Genomic DNA, 16353 nt, shown 5'->3' with positions numbered 1-16353 from the left:
AGCCTGAAAATTAGACTGAGGCCAATAGAAGACTCGTCTTCCCTCCAAAGGGGCTGGGAAAGAAACTGAAATTACAAGGCTTTTGTAGGGCCACGGAGATGACTCAGTTAAGCGCTCATTACTGCTCTTACAGAAAGCTCGAGTTCGATTCCCAGCTCCAACAACTGTTAACTCCAGCTCCAGGGGATCTAGCGCCCTCTTTTGGCCCTGCACACATATGTCTTCTGATCACACATAAATAAAAATAAACTTTAAAAAAATACAAGGTCAGGCCTGAAGAGATGGCTCGGTGGTTAAGAGCACTGCTGCTCTTCCAGAGGACGAGGGTTCGATTCCCAGCACCACACATGGTGACTGACTAATGTCTGTGGCTACAGTTCCAGGGAACCTCCTGATGTCTTCTCTGCTCTCTGCAGACACTGCATGCACACAGTCAGGGAAACACCCATCCACATTAGATAGGTAGGTAGATAGAGTTCACACTTTCACAGCAGATGATTTATTGATTTGTCCACGTGTTCAGCCCTATGCTTTTTGTTTTTGTTTTGAGACGGTCTCCTGTAGCACAGGCTGGCTTCGAACCCCCTTTGTTGCCAGCAGGACCTTAAATTCTGACTCTCTTGCCTCCACCCAGTACTGGGATAATGGGCTGGGCTGCCATGCCCAGCTCCCCTCTAACTCTGTCTCCAATGGCCCTGGAAGAGACAAAGGCGTCAGAACTGACAGAAATGGTGTGGATCAAATCATTCCCCACCCCCGCCCTTGCCTCAATCACTAATTCAGGAATTTTCTCAAACTGCCTTCTCGCTATCAAATCTCCATCGGTTTTAATTATAGGTATTGTGGAAGCAGGCGGCTCTCCGTTCATCTAATAAGGGTTTATCAACACCATCTGTGGGCGCATCCTGTCTATTAGGGTGCCTCTCTTCCCCTCTGAGTTTGTCTGTGTGTCTTCATTTACATCTGTCCACACAGGATTGTGTCTTCCTTGTATCTCTTTTCAACTACAAAAAAAGAAAAATAAAAAACCAACAACTTATTCAGTGTCTTCAGTGTCTGTGTGTGCGTGTGTGCGTGTGTGCACGCACAAGCGCACGTGCACCCACTGAGCCATCTTGATCATTCTGCATTTATGTTTTTAAAGATTTATTAATTTTATTTCTGAGTGCACTGTCACTGTCTTCAGACACACCAGAAGAGGGCATCCGATCCCATTATAGATGGTTGTGAGCCACCATGTGATTGCTGGGAATTGAACTCAGGACCTCTGGAAGAGCAGTCAGTGCTCTTAACCCCTGAGCCATCTCTCCAGCCCCCGCCCTCTTTTTTTTAAAGACAAGATCTCTTGTATCCCAGACTGGCCTCAGAACCATCTTGTCCAGTTTTATGCAGTGCTAGAGCTCGAACCCAGGACCAACTGAGCTACCCTCCCAACCTTTCTTTTAAAATTCTGCTTGTTTTTGTTCGTTTTGAGAAAGGGTCTCATATGGCTCAGGTCTCAAACTCACTAAGTAGCAAGGACAATCTTGAATATCTGATCCTCCTGTCTGCCTCCAAGCACTGGGGCGACAGGCCTGAACACCTGGTTTATGCAGCCCAGGGGACAGGACCCAGGGCTATATGTATGCTAGGCAAGTTCTCTACCAACCGAACCAAACCCAACCTGTCCTTCTGCATCTTGTGGGTGATCGTCTTTTATTTCTCTCCCCCTCTTGCTGGTCATTCATTCATTCGTTCTTCATTCATTCACTCACTCATTCATTCATTCACTCATTCATTCACTCATTCATTCAATCATTCATTCATTCATTCATTGCCACAGACATTCCTGGAGGCTGCAGAGGCATCCCCAACCCAGCAGGAGAGAGAAACAGCCACCCATCCTATACGATCAGAAATGGCAGGGAGAGAGGGTGACAGGGAGATGCTGGGGGCTGAAGAGAAGAAACGGAGTCAGTAGATGGGGTCAGAGACTCTGGAGAGAGGATGTCTGGGTGTCTCGTCGGGACATTCAGCCTCAGGGATTACAAGCCTGTGTCTGCGTGGGTGTTGAGTGCTGGAGTGGGGTATGGGGAAGGAGCAGGATTCGGGGCACCAACCACAGACTGTCACAGAATGTAGAAAGGACGATGATACCAACAGACCTTCGAAATACATATTGCCCCCAAAGTCAAAGCCCCAGGCCCCTAACGCCTTCCTCAGGACCCAGGAGCCTGAATCCCCACCCCTATTATTCAGCAGCCCCACCATGATTACCTAGAAGGAGACAGCCCACGTGAAGGAGGGCAGAAGGGTGGGGTGGAGGATCCTGGAATCCTGGCCAGGCTGGGTGGCCAGGATGCCTGGGGATCAGCAGGGAAAACCAGCCTGACTGCAAGCCAGAGTGGAAGGAACTGTCCTCAGGGTCAGATCTCAGCTCCACCGACTGCCATGGGGACTCCCGGGACCTTCCTGCTCTGCTTCCTTGGGATCGTGCTCTGCCTGACAGGTACCTACCTATGCTGACTCCAGTGGGCAGAAGAGCCTGAGCTAGGGCTCCTGGGTTCAAGGGAGGAGGGTTAGGCTTGGACTCCTGGATCTGAGGGAGGAGAGTTGGAGGTCTACACTCCTGTGTCTGAGGGAGGAGGGCTGCGGTCTGGATACCTGAGTCTGAGGGAGGAGAGCTAGGGGTCTACACTCCTGTGTCTGAGGGAGGAGGGCTGGGGTCTGGATCCCTGTGTCTGAGGGAGGAGGGCTGGGGTCTGGATCCCTGTGTCTGAGGGAGGAGGGCTGGGGTCTGAACTCCTGGATCTGAGGAAGGAGAAGTGGGGTCTGCACTCGTGGATCTGAGGGAGGAAGGCTGGGCCTGGATACCTAAGTCTGAGGGGGGAAACTAGGATCTAGACTCTGGATCTGAGGGAGAGGGGCTGAGGTCTGGACTCCTGGGTCTGAGGGAAGAGGGCTGGAGGCTTGTTGTCTTGAATCTTGGGGTTGTAAAGACCATGGTGCTCCCATTCTCATCCCCTCTGCATCCCCACACTGTCATCTCCCCTGAAGGGCTTTCCTTTCCTTCCCACATCCTCATTGAGGGCATTTTGGGGAGCAATTGGGGATCTCCCCAGAGCTAGCAAGGACCTTAGCTCCATTTTTGAACCCTCTTCTACAGGGACTTACCCACTTGAGTATGCATGGGCCGTGAAGGAAGAATTAGAAGGATATTAAGCAAACCCTTCTTGCACAAGGCTTAATTTGTGTGTATTTGCTCATCATGGGGTGCAGTTCGGTTTCTGTGCGTCCTCAAGTTAGCAACCACTTATGCTTCTGTGTGCCAGACTTCTATATCTAAGAAATGTGTGTGTGTGTGTGTGTGTGTGTGTGTGTGTGTGTGTGTGTGTGTGTGTGTGTGTGTGTGTGTGTGTGTGTGTGTGTGTGCAGGTGCTTGCTACCAAGCCTGACAATCCAAGTTTGATCCCCTGGCCCCACATGGTGAAACAAAAGAATTGACTTCTTTTTTTCTTCTTCTTCTTCTTTTCGGAGCTGGGGACCGAACCCAGGGCCTTGCGCTTGCTAGGCAAGTGCTCTACCACTGAGCTAAATCCCCAACCCCAAGAATTGACTTCTAAAACGTGTCCTCTGACAGCCACATGTGCCCTGGGGTGGCATCCCCATGCCCCTGCTCCACCTACGACACGATAAATAAAATGCAATCAGAAAGATTTTGATTTTGAGACAGGATCTCACTGTTTAGCCTTGACTGGCCTACAACTTTCAATGTAGACCAGGGTAGCCTCGAACTCACAGAGATCCACCTGTCTCTGCCTCCTGAGTGCTGGGGTTAGAGGCGTGTGCCACCAAACTTGGCAACCATGTGAACATTTTAAATGTTTTTGCTGCAGGACTGTAGTCCCAGCCCCCCACCAGCCTCAGCCACACTGTGATTTCCAGGCTAGCCTAGGCTACATAAGACCCTGTCTCAAAAAAAAGAAAAGTTCTTTGACTTTGGTTTCTCTCCTTCACTTAAAAAAAAAAAGGAAAAGAAAAAAGGATGTGTGTGTAATTTTCAACACACATGTCCACTGTCCCTGTGTTATTTCTGTGGCTCACATGTCCATATCCGTGTATATTTAGATATTAGAGTGTGTTTTCTCTCTGCCTATTCATTTCCGTGTTTCTAAATATCCTGTGTGCATATATGATTTCTAAACTACTTTGATGAGATCATTTGTTTTCCTCATTCTTTTTGCTGTGTGTGTGTGTTTGTGTGTGTGTGTGTGTGTGTGTGTGTGTGTGTGTGTGTGTGTGTGTAGTATGTGTGGTGTGTATATTCATGTGTGGAGGCCTGGGGTTGAAATGAGGCATCCTCCTCCATCGCTGTCTGCCAGGTCAAGTCAAGGGAGGGAGAGGAGGGTCTCAGACTGTGCTGCTTCTCTAGTCCATCTGACTTTCTTGCTCTGGGGATCACCTCTCTCTGCCACCCTTATGCTAGTGTGACAGGGAGGCCACCACACCTAAGGTCTAACCCTAGCCCTCACACCCAAAGGTCAAGCTTTAGGCTCCCACCCCGACCCCAGCCATCTTCCCAGTCGCTGCTGTAATTTCTAGCTGCATATGTGCTCTCTTTTTGTACACGGTTTTCTCTCCCACAACTTTCAAATTCTTTTTTTTTAAAAAATGTTGCATGCCCTTAATTCCAGCATGGGACAGGGGGACCGATGTGAGTCCAAGGCCAGCCTGGTTTACAGAGTGAATTCCAGGACAGCCAGGGCTACACAGAGAAACCCTGTCTCAAAACAAAACAAAACAAAACAAAACAAAACAAAACAAACAAACAAACAAACAAAAAAACAACAAAAAACAAAAAAACAAAAAACAAACAAAACAATCAAAAAGGCTACTGTATGTGCATGTGCGTGTGGGTTTCGTGTGTGTCGGCACATGCCACAGCTCACATGTGGAAGTCAGAAGACAATTTTCAGGAGCTGATGCTCTCCTTCCACAACGTGGGTCCCAGGGCTTGAACTCAGGTAGTGAGGCTTGGCAGCTAGCATCCTTGGCTGCTGAGCCATCTTGCTCCGCGTGCATTTTAGTAGGTTTGTACAGACCTGTGTCAGCACTTAGAGGTCTGGCTGGGTGTGTGTGACCCTACACTCTTCCCGCCGCGGGTGTAGATGGTTTCAGGGGTGGGTGGAACAGAAAGAAGTCACTCAGACCCTTATGTAAATGACTGAGGTCTTCCGGAACCATGGTGGCGCCTGGTGATGCCAGGCAGGCATGGTGACATGAGACGCTGCAGCCTGGTGTGTGTCTATCCCATTCTGTGTGGAGCCTTAGGTCCTGGGATAGCTTCCCCTGACTCGCTAACACACCCCATCCTTCTCCTAGGCGCCCACGCGCTGCAGTGCTACAGCTACGAGCACACCTACTTCGGGCCCTTCGACCTCAGTGCCATCAAGCTCCCCAGTGTCTCTTGTCCTCAGGGGTGCTCCGAGGTGGTCTTGACGCTGGATACCGGTGAGGACCAGAGGGCAACAAAAGGATATGCAGTCCGAGAAATAAAGAGGAGATAGAAAAGGAGGGATGGAGAAGAGAGAGGAAGAGAAACATATTCAGTAGGAGAGAAGGAGAGAGATAAGGGAAGGTGGAGAAGAGCGGGAATGAAGAAGGCGATGGCTGGACTTGGTGGTTCACACTGGAGATCCTAGCACTCTGGAGGTAGATGCAGGAACGCTTGTGTTTGTGGCCAGCCTGGGCTACAAGGAAAGATCTTGTCAGAGGGAAAAAGAGAAAGAGTCATGGTGGCACAAGTCTTTGATCCAAGCACTTGGAAGGTAGAGGCAAGAGAATCACAAGTTCAAGGTCATCCTTGGCTACACAAGTTTTAGGCCAACCTGGTCTACATAAGACCCTGTCTCAGAAAAACGAACAAACAGGGCTGGAGAGGTAGCTCGGTGGTTAAGACCACTGGCTGCACTTCCAGGGGACCCAGGTTTGGTTCCCAGCACTTACATCGAGGCTCACAACCATCTGCAGAGATGGGGATCTAACGCCCTCTTCTGGCCTCTGTGAGCACTGCATACATGCATCATACACATACTTTTAAATCAAGGAGAGAAAGGACAGCTGGGAAGGGAAGGAAAGAGAACAGGAAGGTCGGAAGGAAAAAGAAAAAAGAAAACAATCTCAAGATAGCAGAAGACGAATGGAAGGAGGGAGGAGGCAAAAGTGAGCGAGAAGAGAAGAAATGCACGAGGGGGGAGGGAAGGCTCACTCCAGGCCTGGTATTCTCTGGCCCAGGTTACCGCAGCCTGGTGACAATGGTCCGAAAGGGATGCTGGACGGGCCCCACTACCGGCCCTATGCAGACCAACCAGGATGCTCTGCCTCCCGACTATGCAGTGGTCCGCGGTTGTGCTACTGACTACTGCAACAGCGACCTCAAGACTCACGACGCCCTTCCCAACCTGAGCCAAGGTGCACTAGGGGCGTGGCTGGAGAGGTCGGAGGCAGGGCTGGAGAAATCGGGGCGGAGCTGGAGAAATTGGGGTGGCGCTAGAGAGGGCGGGAGCGGGGCTGGAGGATTCCGGAGTTGGGGCTGGGAGGAGGTCGGGGGCGTGGTCACCGCTGAGCGCTACTCTGGCTGTAGGATGCCAGGCTCCTCCCTGGCATGAGCCGGTACACTGCACAGCCTGCACTGCCAGACCGAGCAATGCTCTAAATCTCATCTACTCTCTTCTCCAAGCGCCTAACCCACCGACGCTCAGTGGCACCGAGTGCTATGCCTGCTTAGGGACTCACCCTGAAGACTGTTCTCCTGAGAAGTCCCGACGGGTCCAGTGCCACCAGGACCAGAGCGCCTGTTTTCAGGGCAACGGCCGGATGACCATTGGTGAGCGGCTAGGATGGTGGGATGGCGCTGAAGGCCTCAGGGCAGAGGTACCAGAGAGGCATGGTTCTCTGTGGCTTTGGTCTGAGGGAGGAGGCATGGGTCGTAGTTTGAGGGAGAAGGCATGACTGGGGTCTGAGGGAAGAGGTATGGTTCTATTCTAAGGAAGCATGTCTTCGATCTAAGGGGAAAGGCCTATTGTAGACTGAAGGAGAAAGCAAGCATGTTAGGGAAGAGACATGGCACTGGTCTGAGGGAGGAGGCTTGTCTGCACTGAGAGTTGTGGTCCTGGTCTCCGAAGAGACCTGAGATGTGTCAGAGGACCAGGGCCTGACCCCGCCCCTCCCGCCCCCACTGTCCACTCAGGCAACTTCTCGGTGCCCGTGTACATCCGAACCTGCCACCGGCCCTCTTGCACCACCATGGGCACCACCAGCCCCTGGACGTCCATCGACCTGCAGGGCTACTGCTGCGAGGGCCACCTCTGCAACAAGGCCTCGGTGACACAGACCCTCCCTGGTGCCATGTCCTCTGCCCCTCCCCGGGCTCCCGGAATTCTGACCCTGCTGATCACTGCTCCGCTACTGGCCTTCACTCTGGGGGCGTCCCTCGGGCTCCCTGCATAGACAGTGTCTCCAGATCGCTCTGCTTCTCATGGCTCCGGCACCTGGTGGGGGCTCCTTTAAAAAATGCCGTGAAGGGGTTGGGGATTTAGCTCAGTGGTAGAGCGCTTGCCTAGGAAGCGCAAGGCCCTGGGTTTGGTCCCCAGCTCCGAAAAAAAGAACCAAAAAAAAAAAAAATGCCGTGAAAATAAGCCATACTCCCTGTCCCTCCACTCACTACTTTCCACCCTACTCTCTGTCCCTCCTTACTGCCACCAGCCCCGCCTCCTAACGGCCCATCTGTCCAGTGCATTGAACGAGGTCCAACCAGCTTTCAATAGTGCCATCCCCTGGTCACCAAGCCTTCAATACATGAGCCTTTTGTGACCCCTCACAGCAAAACATGCCACTCACCTTAAAAACCCACTTCTAGCAAGGATAGCAGTAACCCCAGCCTGTTGTCCCAGCACCCAGGAGGCTGAAGCAGGAGGATTGCTACTTCAAGGCCAAGCTGGACTACATTGCAAGTTCAAGTCCACCCTGAACTACAGTGTGAGACCTTTTCCGGCATGGTGGCCCACACCTTTAATCTCAGCACCACAGAGGCAGAGGCAGGTCTGAGCTTGAGTTCAACCTGGTCTACAAGTGAGTTCCAGTAAAGCTAAGACTACATAGTGAGGCTGTTTCAAATGAAACAAAGAAACAAAGAAGAGAGAGGAAAGGGAAAACAACCCCCACACCACCCACCCCACCCCACCCCCGCCCTTTTCAGTGTCTCTCTAAAGCAGAGTTGAAATCCATAGTATAACTCTGCAGTCCCTCTTGGGTCTATCACCACGACAGAAATTGGTCCATATGCTCCCTCAAACTATATAGACTAGTAGGGCAGTTCATAGTAGCTACAAACTGGAAACAACCCAAATAAATATGAACAGTCAAATAGGATGAGAAGACTGTGGTCTAACCACAAAATGGAGTACTATGCAACAGTGAACAATGGCAACTGACAGTTACCTGCAGTGTCCGTGAAAGAATCTCACAAAAAACAGTGTTGTGCAAAATAGTAAAGACACATAATAGAGCAGGTTATATGATTTCATTCAAACAACGTATGGAGGTTGCTAAGAGCTAGTATTTGCAATTAGAAGAGAGAAGAGTGACTGTCTTTGGGAACAAGTAACCAGAAGAGGAAATATGGGTGCCGGGGGGGGTCTAGATGTTGAGTTATTGGATCTAAGAACTTACTGATCCAGTTTCTCCCCCCCCACACACACACATTAAACTTTTTGTCTCTGTTTTCTTTTGTTTTGAAAGAAAAGGTCTCATGTAGCCCAGGCTAGCCTCAAACTCGTTGGTATAACCTAGGATCATACTGTACTCCTGATCCCCTCACCTACTGCCAGACAGATGCTGAGATTGCATGTGGGATCCATCACGCCTGTCTTTTCTCATCTTCCCACAGGAATGTTATTTGCAATAAAAGGTTTTAAAAGTGCACAAACTTTTCTGATGGGAAAGGGGCAGGTGGAGAGGCTGCAGGGGACCACAAAGCTGACCCATCACTTGAGAGTATTTATTGGGCACAAGTCACAGAGCAGAGGGAAGAGTTCTGCCTCCTTGCCCCAGCCTCTGCGTGCTAGGCAGCACATTGATGGCAAGGATTGAGCCAGATGAGGGGCCATGAGCCTGAAGTCCCAGCCACTGGGAAGCTGACATAGGGGGATCATGAATTCAAGGCCAGCCTGTGATACAGATGAATTCATGGCCAGCAGAAGTAACCTCGCTGTGTCAAAATTTAAAAATAAAAGGTGTTGGGATGTAGCTCAGCTGTAGGGAATTCCCCCAGCAAGGGTCCGGACAGAGGCTTGGCTCAGTCATGGAGCGCATGTCTAGCTAGCACATGTGAGGCCCTGGATAGCTCACCGCAGTAGTGGTGGTGGTGGTGGTGGGGACATTGCAGGCATAAGAAAAAATGGCTAAGTATTCCAGTAGATGACCACAAACCCAATTTCAAATAAACACACAGGACAATTCAAGCCAAACTGCATGTGTTTAGTGTTTTCTGTTGCCACGACAAAACTGATAAGAGTGACTTGGGGAGGGAAGGGCTAATTTCATCTTCCACCCATTCCATCCACCCAAGGTACCATCCGTAGCAGTGGAGAAGTCATGCGGCAGGAGTGGGAGGTGGTTCAGTCCACATCCTCCTTCCTACGGTTAGGTTAGTCTTCCCCTCTCAGTTAAGTCACACGGAGCCTCCCTCACAGGTATGCCCAGAAGCCTGTCACCTAGGCGACTCTGACGAGTTGACACAACATCACAGGGCATCAGAGGTGATGGATGGACGGATGGAGCCAGGCCAGGTCCTGAGGGATTGGGAGGATCTCACCGGGAGGGAAGGCGCAGTGGGTGGGGCACTCCAGGCCAAGGGCTCAGTCTATGAGAAGGAGGCTCGAAGCAGTCATTAGATGGTGAGAAGACAGGGCAGAGGCCAGAATCAGAAGAAACAGACAGACGGGAAGAGGCATCCGGCAACCATTTGGAACCTGTTCTTCTGGGCTGGGGTGTCCCGGCCCCGGCAATTAGTCAGACCCAGCCCTGCCCTCCTGGTTTGGAAAGATACAGTCACAGACCTGGAAGCTCATGGTAGGTGAAACTGGGGTGTGAATCAGCTTGGAGGGTGGTGGGGGGCACAACCTTTATCGGAACACTCCAGGGATGGAGGAAGATGATCAGGGGTTCAAGGTCTAAGTCTGATAGTGTCTAGCCTGAGCTACATCAGACCTTGTCTCAAAATAAACAAAAAGAAAAAGAAAAAAGAAAAAAAAAGAGTATGATCCAATAAGGGAAGTCCAGAAAGGAGCTTGGGTGACAGTTTTGATGGCACTGGTGCCTGAGAAGACACCTTTGTGACAAAACAGTAAGCGAGGAGATTTTAGGGCCACTTGCATAGAGTCAGGATAGGGTCAGCGAGAGGGCTCAGTGACTAAAGGTGCTTGCCACAAAATCTGATGAGCTGAGTTCAATCCCCGGATCCCCCACAGGGAGGGAGAGAACAGACTCCCCAACGTTGTCCTCTGACCTCCACACATGTGCCATACTCACATATACACACGCTCACACTTACTCCATAGAAATATATAAATGAATTTTTTAAAGATTTATTTATTTATTTATTTATTTATTTATTTATTTATTTATTTATTTGTGAGTACACTGTAGCTGTCTTCAGACACACCAGAAGAGGGCACCAGATCCCCGTTGCAGATGGTTGTGAGCCACCATGTGGTTGCTGGGATTTGAACTCAGGACCTCTGTTAGAGCAGTCAGTGCTCTTAACCACTGAGCCATCTCTCCAGCCCATAAATGAATTTTTAAAAGTTGGGGTGTGGTGATATATAAAGGTGAGGAAGCTGAGCATGGAAAGGGTGGGTTGGGCCTGAGAGGCCTAGAATATTCCATTTGAGTGGGACTTCTGTTTCCTCCAACAGACAGTGGGAGCCATGGAAGGATTTAGAGACAGAGAGGAGCGCGACAAAAACCAAAATAGAGATGGGAGACCAGACCAAGGCAGGGACAGAGGGAGGGACCGTCAAGGGTGACTCTCCTCCGAGGACTGCTTAATGTTGAAGATCAGAGGGAAAGGGAAAAGGAAAGGCTGGGGTGGGTAGTGAGGGCTGTGGGGAGGGAGCCAACTACCTTTGCTCGAAAACAGCATTCTCCTGTGGTGGTGGGGAGGACCAGTGGGGAGGACCAATGGGAAGGATCAGTGGGGAGGATCAGTGGGGAGGACCAATGGGAAGGATCAGTGGGGAGGATCAGTGGGGAGGACCAATGGGAAGGATCAGTGGGGAGGATCAGTGGGGAGGACCAATGGGAAGGATCAGTGGGGAGGATCAGTGGGGAGGACCAATGGGGAGGATCAGTGGGGAGGACCAATGGGGAGGACCAATGGGAAGGATCAGTGGGGAGGATCAGTGGGGAGGACCAATGGGGAGGACCAGAAGGGAGGATCCAGTGGGGATGCTAACAATCCCGCAGGAGGGCTGTATCCTCTCTTAGAGTGGTAGAGGCTGGGGGCAAGGGATCTTTGTGTCTTTTTAAAGTCAATGGTGGTGCACACCTTTAATCTCCGCACTGGGGAGGCGGAGGCAGGAAGAATTCCAAGAGTTCAAAGCCAACCTGGTCTACAGAGCGAGTTTTAGGACAACCAGAAACTGGAGAAACCCTGTCTCAAAAACCAACTCAACAACAAACTGCTGAATTGTACGTCTAATTACAAAATAATGACATCACTTCCCTTCCCTCTAGTCCCACCTACCAGTTCATGGGGCCTCCTCTTCCACCACTGTTATACAGACATATAAATGAATAAACATGATTACAGTCTGCTGAGTCCGGTCAGCATTGCTGTCTGCTTGTCTCCAGGGTCAGGGGGGTCATCTCTGCGAGGGCTGAGCCTTCCTCTCTGAGCCTTTGTTAAGTCGTCCGTAGCGCTTCATCTAGGGCTGGGGACTGGTGAGATGCCTCAGTCCACATCAGGAGGCCAAATGCTGTTGGAATTGTTTACGTAGGGATTGTTTTGTTCGTATTATTTTGCTTTGGATCTCCTTTGAGACAAGGTCTCATGAGGCCCAGCTGGGGATGACTTTGAACACCTGATCCTCCTGCATCTACCTCCTGAGTGTGAATTTCTATGTGCTACATGTGCTGCGCTCTCAGAGGGCCTCAGCCTGGCCCCCAGCACCCACATCACATCAGCTTGCAACAGCTTGAGACGCCATCTCCAGGGGGTCTAGTGCCCCCTTATGGCCTTTGCAGGCACTAAACTCACAAGAACACAGGAGAAAAGAAATCTTACACAACAGCAAAGACGAAGAAGTGTGATGGTGGATACCCGAACCCCACATTCAGGAGGCTGAGGCAAGATCACCCACGAGTTCAAGGCAAGTCTAGGCTACATGACAAGATGTTGTCTCAAACAAGGAGTATCATGAGTTTGCGGCTAGCCTTAAGGTCTTGCTTTTTCATTTTAATTTTTACTTATGTTCATTGATGTGCTTTGTAGGGTGGAGAGGCACCCGCATGCCAGGGCAAAGGCCAGAGGACAACGTTCAGGAGGTGGAGAGTTGACTTTCTCTTCCCAATATGTGGGTCCCAGGGATTGAAGACAGATCACCAGGCTTAGTGACAAGTGCCTTTACCTGCAGAAATATCTCACCCACTCCCGGCTAACCATCTTTTAAATGAGTGAATGAGGGCTGGAGAGATATTACATACAGTTGGTAAAGCATTTTCTTTGGAAGCACAAGGACCTGAAGTACTTATATGTTTTTTTCTTTTCTTTTTTTCGGAGCTGGGGACCGAACCCAGGGCCTTGCGCTTGCTAGGCAAGCGCTCTACCGCTGAGCTAAATCCCCAACCCCTGAAGTACTTATATTTAAGGTGGGAAAAAAAGGTCAGCCTGGTCTACAGAGCCAAAGCTACACAAAGAAACCTTGTTTCAAAAGAAAGAAAGGAAGGAGAAAAAAAAAAGATGCCAGGTGGTGTGGCGTATGCCTTTAGGCTCAGCACTTGAGAAGCAGAGGCAGGCAGATCTCTGAGTTCAAGGTCAACCTGGTCTACAGAGTGAGTTCTAGGACAGCCGGAGCTACACGCACACACACACACACACACACACACACACACACACACACACACAACTAAAATAGATGGCCTTCAAGGAATAGCACCCAAGTTTGATCTTTAGCCTTCACACATGATAACACATGTGAACACACAATCACATACCCACACATAGGCTAACACGTGTGCATATCTATACAATAAATAAATGGATGGATGGAAGGATGAGCAGATAAAGAGTGGGACTGGTGCTAATAAGTTAAATGTTAAGATATTTTATTAAGACACATGAGAATCCATGGGTCTTGATGTCCTGGGGTGGGGTGGCACCAAGTGCCTCCGGATGCCGAGGAAGACCCGGCTCAATCAACACCCACACATGCAAGCATGTGTGTCTAGATAAACACAGCGGATAGACACAGTGGATCCTACAGTGTTCACAGGGGCCAGTGCAACCCTCCTCTTCACACTCATGTCTGTCTTCCCGCAGGGACACAGTGCGTCAATGTTTGCATCTAAACAGGACCCTGCCCCTCCCCCAAAGTGCTCCCACCCTCTCTGTTGTCCCAGGGGTGAAGTCTCGGCGTCAGCACCAAGGACAGAGACACCATTCTCAGGACCAGAGACAGCAACTCACCAGACTGAGGGGTCAGGGCAAGTACTATGGAAACGGAGAAATGGTGTCGCTCCCTCCTGTAGAAGGGTGTGGAGTAGGCTGCAGCAGAAGAGCCAGTCAGGATCACAGAGCACGAGCATTCCTTTGACAAGTATCCATGAGGGTTGAGGCATTGATCCGTGAGTAGAATGCTCTCTTAGCATTCATGGGAAGATGGACCCCATCTCCAGCAGCACATAAACTGGATGTAATGGCTCGTGTCTGCGATCTCAGCACTCAGAACGTGGAGGCGAGAGGATAAAGAGTTCGAGACCATCTTGGCTGCGTAGTAAGTTCAAGGCCAGCCTGGGACCCCATCTCAAAACATATGATGCAGCATCTTACCAACATTGTTGTGTGCTATCCAGATAGCAAAGGGTTCTATCATCAACAAATTGACAAATAAGAAAGTAAGTTCATGGGGATTGGAGAGATGGCTCCGTGGTTAAGAGCACTGGCTGCTCTTACAGAGGTCCTGGTTTCATTTCCAGCACCAACATGGATGCTCACAACAGCCTGTAACTCCAGTTCTGGGGGATCTGACACCCTCTGCTGATCTCCATGGGCACACACATGGTACACAGACATACATGCAGGCAAACACCCAAACACATAAAATAAATATAAATACTAAAAAAGAGGTAAGATCACCTTACTCCACCATGGACCCCGTGTAAGGACAAGGCACTAGTCTGAGAGACAGGATGACCAGAGTGGCTGCTGTGTTAGCATTCGTTCCTGTTTTCTTAGGAAAGAACACTTGAGAGAAAGCACCTTTTGAGAAGGAGGATTACCTCTGCCTCTCGGTTTGTAATGGCGCAAACCATCGTGTAGGAGGGAAGCATGGTGGGAGCGTTGGGCTGCCTGTTGAGTTCTGGGTGGGGCAGACAACAGAGAGAGAGGTGAATGCTGGCACTCTTCTGGCTCCCCTCCCCCAAGTTTGTTCACTTGAGGATCTCAGAGCACAACTTATCACTCTGGATGCTTCTATACCCTTTCCTGCTTGTCTTCTCTGGAAACACCCTTGCAGGTACATCCAAGGGGTACACCTGTAGTCGGCCATGATGGGCCAGCCAGATGGCTCAGAGGGCAAAGGCGAACGCTTTGAGAAGACCTGAGTTTAGTTCCAAGGGCTCACACAGTGGGGGTTCAGAGCTGTTATCTTCGAGTTGGCAGTGACAGCCACAGCAGAGACTATGAAGAGGTGATCAAGAAAGATAAGATACTGTGTGTAGCTTAGTGGTGCACTTCTTGTCTAGCTTGCATGGCATCCTCGATTCCACCTCTAGAAGAGAGAGAGAGAGAGAGAGAGAGAGAGAGAGAGAGAGAGAGAGAGAGATCACATGTCTGAGCAGAGAGCTGAATACAGTATAGAAATGAGCAACTCATAGTGGGAATAACTTGACCCTTGCTAAGGCCACAAGAAATTTCTGTTTCTATCCTCCCAGATCTCAAAGACACCGCACTGCAAGAAAGCGTAAACTCGTCCCACAGAGAGGGATATTGGAGGAGAGTCCAGATATCATAAGCAAGGAGATTGGAGGACACTCGTCCAATCCAAAAGGACAGACAAATGTCAAGAACCTGAGGCCAAAAAGAGTTTGGTGTTGTTTGCAGATCAGCAAAAATAAGCCAAGGACTATGGTAAGATGAATTTTGACAGGAATCCACACACAGACACAGAGAGAGGAAGAGGCAGGAACACGTAAGAGAAAAGCAGAGGTTGACCAAGAAAGAGTAAAGCAAAATGATATTGGTTAGGGTCAGAGAGCTGGCTAAGAGCTCACACTGCTCTTGCAGAGGACCACAGTTTGATTCCTTGAACCCACATCCAGTAGATTTCAACGACCTACAATTCCAACACTGTGTGATCTGGCGCCCTCTTCTGGCCTCTGCTGGTACCTACACCCATGTGCACATACTCCTACACAAACATACCCATATAGCTCCTGTACTTCTGTGTTCTGGACTCTTCTGCTGGTTTCTCCTGGGGTCACTTAGATGGCTATATTCTGTCACCCCGAATCTTTTGCTTACAATGTCTGGACTCTCCTCCAATGTCCCTCTCTGTGGGATGAGTTTAAGCTTTCTTGCAGTGTGGCTGCTTTAAAGTCTGGGAGGACAGAAACAGAAATTCTTCGTGCTCTTGGCAAACACCAAGATATTCCCACAGAATCCTGTTCATTAGCAAGTTGTAAGCCAGTCAGATACAAAGAGGAGAACCACGCCAGTGCCTGGAGGAAGGACTGCACAGTGGTACAGACAGGGAGACCTGGGTAGTTATGAGAGTGGGCCACGGGTGCTCAGTTAAGGGCTCTCACCCACTCACTCTTCAAACCACTCTGTAAAATCAGGACCAGACCTCTCTACAGGGCTCAGAGGGCAGCCTGTTAGGGATGGCAGCTAAACTACAAGCAGATCTGCTCCCAAAAAAGGCTGCTTCTGTGGGAAATTCCATGTAAAAATAAAGCCAATGACACACCAAGATCAGAGTCAGGGGCTTCACATGATGACATGTATCTTTAATCCTAGCACTTGGGAGGTAGAGGCAAGCAGATCTCTGTGAGTTTGAGACCAGTTGGGGCTACATAGTGAGACTTCCCATGCGC

At 50.1% G+C, this 16353-nt stretch overlaps 1 protein-coding gene across 1 annotated transcript; it reads left to right on the top strand.

Annotated features, from left to right (window-relative positions):
• The first annotated feature begins 2430 nt into the window (after window positions 1-2430).
• Window positions 2431-7488, top strand: Lypd5 (LY6/PLAUR domain containing 5). The gene is made up of 5 exons (XM_032896201.1): window positions 2431-2488; window positions 5362-5490; window positions 6274-6450; window positions 6719-6865; window positions 7229-7488. Exons 1-5 carry the CDS (start codon window positions 2431-2433, stop codon window positions 7486-7488), a joined length of 771 nt encoding a protein of 256 aa, XP_032752092.1.
• The last annotated feature ends 8865 nt before the right edge of the window (window positions 7489-16353 follow it).

The sequence above is a fragment of the Rattus rattus genome, chromosome 2 (assembly GCF_011064425.1).
Source record: "Rattus rattus isolate New Zealand chromosome 2, Rrattus_CSIRO_v1, whole genome shotgun sequence".
Taxonomy (NCBI): domain Eukaryota; kingdom Metazoa; phylum Chordata; class Mammalia; order Rodentia; family Muridae; genus Rattus; species Rattus rattus.
The sequence above is the reverse complement of the archived record's forward strand: the minus strand, read 5'-3'. Positions and strand labels throughout refer to the sequence as shown.

Coding starts and splice junctions, on each gene's coding strand:
- Lypd5 (XM_032896201.1), top strand. CDS start 2,431: ATGGGGACTCCCGGGACCTTCCTGCTCTGCTTCCTTGGGATCGTGCTC. Junction 2,489..5,361: donor GATCGTGCTCTGCCTGACAG/GTACCTACCTAT, acceptor TCCTTCTCCTAG/GCGCCCACGCGCTGCAGTGC. Junction 6,451..6,718: donor CCTTCCCAACCTGAGCCAAG/GTGCACTAGGGG, acceptor CTCTTCTCCAAG/CGCCTAACCCACCGACGCTC.